Source organism: Rhododendron vialii, chromosome 2a (genome assembly GCF_030253575.1).
Source record: "Rhododendron vialii isolate Sample 1 chromosome 2a, ASM3025357v1".
Lineage (NCBI taxonomy): Eukaryota > Viridiplantae > Streptophyta > Magnoliopsida > Ericales > Ericaceae > Rhododendron > Rhododendron vialii.
The window spans coordinates 46004894-46011783 of NC_080558.1; the positions used below are offsets into that span (position 1 = coordinate 46004894).

The following is a 6890-nucleotide window of genomic DNA, read 5'->3' on the forward strand; positions in this document are numbered from 1 at the left end:
TGGAGATAGGAATGTTTACAACTGCTACGGCTAAATGTTGGATTAATATATAACATTTGATGATAGATTTGATTTAGAAGGGATGGTCTTAACTGTGGATCAACAAATTTTGTGGCATGCCCATATGCAGAAGAGAACGCATTGTAATCAGGAAATGAAGAACAACAAACCTGGAGAGTGCAGTGCAAATATTACAGAAAAATCTCCACCGGGGAGTTACCGTATGAGTACATTTATTCTGGACGTACAGAGTTGGTAAAATCTGCAGATACTATCTGGAAGCTAGTTCTGAATCTTGGACTTCGGTGTCATTCACAAAGTTCGGAAATGCTAGAGTTACTTCCCTGAAATTTTGGTATCCAAGATTCAAAAATATCAGTAAAAGCCCGCCAAACTAAAAATGTGGTAGTAGTTTAGTGAGTAGTAAACCAAGACTTCTGGAATTGAAAGACTGGACGCACGTTTGATGAACAGATTTTGAATTTTCTCGGTAGAATTAGACTCTATCCTAGTCCGGCGTTAACGCAAGCACTGGCTAGTTCATAACTTGGTAACAGTGGTATTGGCTAGTTCTTGCAAAGAAACTTTCTACAGAATTCAAAAACTGCAGTGGAGAGGTCAACATTTGATTACTCAAATACCCACCTCTCACGTACAGCCACTTGTTTTGGTCCGTCACGTGTGTGTCATATGCAGACTTTTTTTTGAGTCCATCATCGTGCAACTTCTTTTGAGTTTCTCATGATGATATGTGAGCTAATGTATGTATATGTGTATGTACATATATGACTCAAGCTATTAGCTAGTGGAGAGTGGTCTAACATTATTAAGCTCTATCCATTTCATATCCAAGTGATGTGGGATTCTCTACCACCCTCCCCTCCAAATTATCTTCCCTCTTCATCAAAGAAAAACTAATCCTCCTCCTTTTATGTATTCTATCTCACTCTAACCAAACAGAGTGTTAGAGCTTGTTCCACATTGGTTAATTATAACTTTCAAATCTAGTTTATAAGTTTAGATGGGCTTTTCACTCATTGCCAATTGATTTTGAGTTGGATGCTTTAATATGTTATTATAGCTAGGCTTTCACAGGGTTTTGATTGCCCTGTTGTTTGCACCTTAAGTGCACTTTGTTTGGTTAATATCCCTGTATTGTGGATCCTTTGTCTTCGTATCCACGTGCTTGTCCCACATTGTTTGATTGTAACCTCCAACACTAGGACATGAGCCTGAGCAGCCCCTCCATGCATTACCAATTAGTTTTGAGTTGGATGCTTTGACTCAAAGTGTAAATAATTTTATGTTTACATAATCCCACTCGTGAGGCCCCAGCATGATTCCTACATACGCATTCACAATCCAATCTCTTCCAATTTAATCAAGACTTCCTGTCCTGTGGTTTTATGTACTAAGTTCTTCAGGTTATGCAGAGAGTTGCAAGAATTGGAAATTGTAAAACAAAGAAAGGTGCGATTATGCGATGGCTAAAAGATACAGAAAATGCTGCATCCAGTTTTAATAGAACTAGAATAACTCACTTTAGATAAGGAACAGTCATGATTTTCATTATAGATGGATGCCTTGCCACCACTGCCTTCCACTCTTCCGGATCAATCCTCCCATCTCCTGTAAAATCTGCTTCCATGATTGTCTGCGAAAAGACCCGCCCGAGTTAATGTGGATATAAGAAAGAATCATTATCACTAAGGGAATGACTAGTCACCACCTTATCAACAATTGCTTCAACAACATCATCTGAAAGCGTCGAATCCAATTCGTTCAGAAGAGCTAGTACCAACTCCCTCAGCTTCAAGGGTAAAATCATTTGAAAATTGTTGTTAGAAGAAGAAATAGATATGATTGTGAAGGTATTATAATGATAGTGAAGTTTGATGAAAGTTCAAAACTTGAAACTAGTTAGGAGTATAATAGAAGAAAGTTGAACAAGTATTTGCATGCTCGAGAAAATCCAAAAGTTTAATTATCTTGCTGAACTACGGCTGACTTTCATTTCTTTTCGGAGGCAGTGCATGAACAATGAATGTCTACCTAAAAAACCAAAAAACATGATGGAATGTTCTTGCATGTAATTTTCAGAACCGGGAACATTCAGCTCAAAATTTAGAAATGTATCAAGCATCTAAGCATTTCTTTGTGTGTCCTTACAAATTGGAAGCGAAAATTTTGTGCAAGTATATCACTACTCTAACTCCTAAGTAATCCAAGAAATATCTTGTCTGAAAGAAGCAGCACAGAGGAAAATAATTCTTGCAATTGTGGCAATGCTCCACCACTTTCAAGATATAGATCTCATTGTCGAAACTTCACAAAGAACTAGAAATCAATAGTGACTGAATGCATAGGCGTAGACGGAATGCATATTCCTAGCCCTGCCCTGTCATGGTTTTCCTGTAAAGGAGAATCATAAGAGGGATGTAAAAGACTTCAACATCTGATGAAATGGCAATGTCCAACATGGGTGCACTCAGCTTAAGTGTGTGCATATCTCATATATATTTATGCGTGTGCAAGTGTGCGCACGCACACTTGTATGTGTGACAAATTACCATTGTGAAGGACACAACACATAAAAATGTTTTTATCACCAATTAGCTTGCCACAGGATGCATTATCAAAAATTGCTGCAGTCTTTTCAAGACAATCACCTCATCACGCTCTATGTAGCCGGTGCACTTTAGATCGCACAACCTAAATACAACTGCGATCAAGAAGATTCTTCCCCAAGTTAATAATGATGTTACTAGTCTGGCAATGCTGTTAGGATAAAAATACTTCTACAGAAAAAATACTATCAATGGTGGCAACTGACATATCATAATAAGCAAGGGAAGTTAAAAAAAAACTCCGTCACGGCTGTCTTACATGCAAGTTTCTCTGCTTCAGGAGCATTTGGATGAAAGATGCTTAGTGATCTAACAAATTCTTCAAATTCAATGACCCCATCCTGCTTAAGGTCGAACAAATCAAATAGCTGCAGACATTGAAACCAAAAATTATGTATGCAATGTCAATAAGTAATGGATACAAAGTTTCGAAAAGTCTCTTAAAAAAAGGAAATATATATACGCACGTGTGTGTGTGTGTGGTTAGGAGTGATAAACAGGGGTTGGAAAAGAGTCAGGGGGCTAGGAGTGATAAAGAGGGGAATGTAGGTAGGGTTGATGTGGAGAGAATGTGTGAATCTAGGGAGAGAGTGGAGGAAAGAAATAAAGAGATTGAAGTTGATTTGAGAAAAAAGAAAAAGTTATAATCCGGTCGTGCTTACCCGTGCATGTCTCGTGCTCGAGTGGTGTCCATGTCGCTCGTGTCATGCCTGCTTTTTACTGTGCACGTGCCTAGCTAGTCCAAGATCCACTCACTTAGCTTTCTCACAAGAAACATTAATTTGATAGTTTGCAGTTAAATTTTTTCGGAGACACCATTTGAAATTCTCTAATTACAGTGTCCGAATTCAATAATGGCTAAACATGGGCTATATGTGTTATACTTTATAATTATTTGCATACTTCCTATTGCTAACTCCTAAAAAGGATTGGAAATTATGTGAAAATATTGATCATTCATACATCATGCTTAATGGGAAATGTAACGCCCCAAGTACCCTGATTTTTTATCCACAAGTCACACCACATGGCCCAATTACTAAGAACTCACTTCTCCCAAATCTTGGGGTATTACAGGAAATACTCTATGCAACTTACAATGGAACAAATGTTAAGATGACTAATGGATCAGATATTAATATACTGACTCTGTCTGCAAAGAGATTCTGCTTACTGCTGTTGTCGAGAAGTGCAAGTTGGAACTCTTCCTGTTCATGGAATTTCAAAGTGAAATACAAAAATAAATTGAAATAAGCTTTTGGTGCGCAGAACTTGTCAAGAACCAATCAAAGAGCTAAAAGCCTCAATCAAGGTGATATAAAAGCAAGAGTCATAAACTTCAGAACAGATCCATGATAAAGATACCTTGTGGATTAGACCATCGTCGATTATAGAACTACTCAGTTCTTTATACAGATCATACAAAGCCTCCACTTCATTTGCTGTAACTGCAAAATAAACAAAAGTATGTTAGGTTAGATGAGTGGCATGAGTCGTTTTCCACAGTTTAGGATCAGCTACACAGTTCCTGTAGCCTGTAAAAAATTGTTACGAAGACTACACGCAGTAAAATAGGTTAAGACTATGAGTGAGACATATGTCATCCTATTGGAATTTGGAAGTAGCAACTAAAAAAAAAGGCTTTAAATGGCCTCCAAATGTGCGAAACAACAGTAACTTCACCAATGAGAAGGGTGTGATTTCATTCAAGTTAAAACTCTCAATGCACAAGAGTTGTAACTAAAATATGATGGACAAATAGCAGAATGGACGGCCTGGAAACTAGCAGAAAAAGGCTACGAAAGAGAGCTTGATAAGTTGTTTACTCACAACTTGTTTCAGAAGCGAGGATGGCATGCTCTTTACCCCTGGCAATATGTCCAACTCCCCTCCCACAAAAGCAGTGCACCAAGCGACGCATAGTTCAGTTGAAGATTATGAATCTGGAAAAAGAAAAGTGATATTCAAGTCACAACCCCAGCAAATATCCATGGAAGATGGGAAATACATTGTAGTGCGTAAAATGTGGCTGGTATTTATGTACTTTTATACTTCAAATTTAAATCATCATCTGGAATTTCAAGTAGCAGCAAGAACAGATTCATCATCTACCAAATCCATGTAGGATTTGGCTTTGCATTTGGAGGTAAGATTGGATAGACTTGTGATGCCAATTTGGACAAGTGGAACTCGTATGGGAGTTGGCTCCCCCCTTGAAGATGCTCTTACGCGTTCAACTCTATGGGCTGGAAAACCATGTTTCTCTATACACATTGAGTACAAAACTAAGAAACTAATGGCAATGACCCTTATATATGTGCTAGGAACCTGTTCTAATGTGAAGAACTTCCTAAGATACGGCTGAATTATGCTCAAACTCAACCATAAGTTCTGTTTAATAAACTCAACCATAAGTTTCTAAGTGTTTTCTGGTAATCTGAAGCCTCTCGACAAGGCAAGTACCAAAAAGGAAATTGAAGAAGAGATTCTGAAAGGACCATCTCACACCTCTTGGAGGTTCAGGAAGCTCGTTGCCCACAAATAGCTTAAAAGCCGAGTACTATACCGCTTAGTTAGCAACCCGAATAGAATAAAAAGGTGTGTCGACTGTTACCAACACTTCCAGGATAATAATTCAATCAATTTTCTGTCTTTCTATCTGATGCACCCGTTCTTGATTTCTCGAATGCTCAGCAACAATGCATTATAAACAGAATACATGATGTTTTGCAAAATCAAACCAAATTCAAGGAATCAGGGACAAGAAAGTCAAAATACAACAAATATTGTGAGATTCTCCAAATGCATCACCAGTCAGTCCAGTCCTCAATCCAATTTGGACTAGGCAACACGGCCGAAAATGAGCTCCAATCGTGTCATCATCAAAGGGTATCATATCAAAGTGAGAACCAAATTATCTACCAAAAATAAGATGAACCAATTCTTCACCACACAAGTATTCATCAACAAATACCCAATATTCAGATTGTAATTCAACAGAAAGAAATTGAATCAATGATCATATTACCAACCAGTGGCCCCTTCACCACGTATTGACTCTGACAACCACAAAGTGGAGGAGATAACCGTAAAAGTAGTCCAAATGGCATTTTTTCCCTATATGCGCCCAATTCTTTACAAAAATTTGTTACTAAAATAGTTTTGTCCCATATGTAGCAATTTCTGTAAAAAGATTAGTTACAGAAAGAATTGGTGGAGGATTACAGTAACCCTTATTTAGTGCTTTTAACCAAAACTTACTCAAATCTGGTAAGGGCCACAGGGGAAAAACTTTGAATTGGAGATGGCCTAACGAAACGAAAACTTTATAAAAAGATTACTTACAAAAAGAATTCATAAATGATTAGAGTGACTCATATCAGATCAAGTCTTTAACCAAAATTGTCTCAAATCCGAGGGGAACAACATAAACTACAGACTAAGCATTGACTAACAAAACCAAAACTCTCCCCTGGTACCACAATGGCCAAACTTGTGACCTCACCACTTATAAACACCTAGGCCATTGTGAGAAAAGATTATCTGGTAATATTGCGAAGAAAGTTCCAGATCAATTTCCACAAGCGAAAAAAAAAAAAAACAGATTTAGCAAATGGAAAGGGGAAAATAAGATCTCAGATTTCATTGAGTGAAGTATAACTATAGGTTCAAGAAGTCTGATGGGTAAGTCAAAGGTTCCAATAGTGATTTTTATGGGAATCCTGCTTTAGTTTTCTGTATGCCACAAACAGGAGCATGTAGGACCCAGAATATAGATCAATCAATCAAAACAGCACCATTAACAAAAGATAGCAGCAATTTAGACCTTTTTTTTAAGGCTGTCAACTCGATAGCCGATCATCCCATACATATAAAAACAAGAACAAATTACTGCAAAGCAACAAAGACAAAGGAAATGAACTTTATTTGCAGCCAATCTCTACATTGACCTTCCATAGTCAAAACCCATAAAGATAAAACCATCTATATTGTATACCCATACAAACATGCTTCAAAAAATGTATCTGTCTAGCATATATGATCTTTGACCATATACTTACAGGATGACTTGAGAACAGCAAGAGAAGCAGCAGAGAGAGAGATGAACTAATGTTGATGTGAAGGGAAATGAAGGTTGCTCCTTGTTGCTGTGGAGGAGCAGTTTTTGTTTATAGTAGTAGTAGTAAAAAAAGTTGAGGTCTTCTCTTGCCTTCAAGATGGGAAGTTTTTGATTGGACAGAGGATGTAATTGTAAGGTCGAGA

The 6890-nt window shown here is 37.6% G+C and overlaps 1 protein-coding gene across 5 annotated transcripts; it reads right to left on the reverse strand.

The window, feature by feature from the left end:
- On the reverse strand, window positions 1-6808 carry LOC131317915 (calcineurin B-like protein 7). Of its 5 annotated transcripts, none has more exons than XM_058347606.1 (9): window positions 6689-6808; window positions 4458-4570; window positions 3993-4075; window positions 3776-3835; window positions 2887-2995; window positions 2670-2722; window positions 1730-1810; window positions 1542-1654; window positions 1-344 (listed from the first exon to the last, which is right to left on the reverse strand). In XM_058347606.1, exons 2-9 carry the CDS (start codon window positions 4546-4548, stop codon window positions 272-274), a joined length of 663 nt encoding a protein of 220 aa, XP_058203589.1. In that variant the 5' UTR covers window positions 4549-4570; window positions 6689-6808; the 3' UTR covers window positions 1-271. The 5 variants fall into 5 exon arrangements, with proteins under 5 accessions (XP_058203589.1, XP_058203593.1, XP_058203590.1 ...); XM_058347610.1 differs by having other exon boundaries at window positions 2887-2968; window positions 6635-6691; XM_058347607.1 differs by having other exon boundaries at window positions 6635-6691.
- Window positions 6809-6890: the final 82 nt, after the last annotated feature.

Excerpts from the sequence above, each read along its gene's own strand:
- LOC131317915 (XM_058347606.1), bottom strand. The coding sequence starts at position 4,548 with ATGCGTCGCTTGGTGCACTGCTTTTGTGGGAGGGGAGTTGGACATATT. Across the intron at positions 4,076-4,457 it reads CCTCGCTTCTGAAACAAGTT|TTACAGCAAATGAAGTGGAG; the intron begins GTGAGTAAACAA and ends TTTATTTTGCAG. Across the intron at positions 1,655-1,729 it reads TTGAAGCAATTGTTGATAAG|ACAATCATGGAAGCAGATTT; the intron begins GTGGTGACTAGT and ends GTCTTTTCGCAG.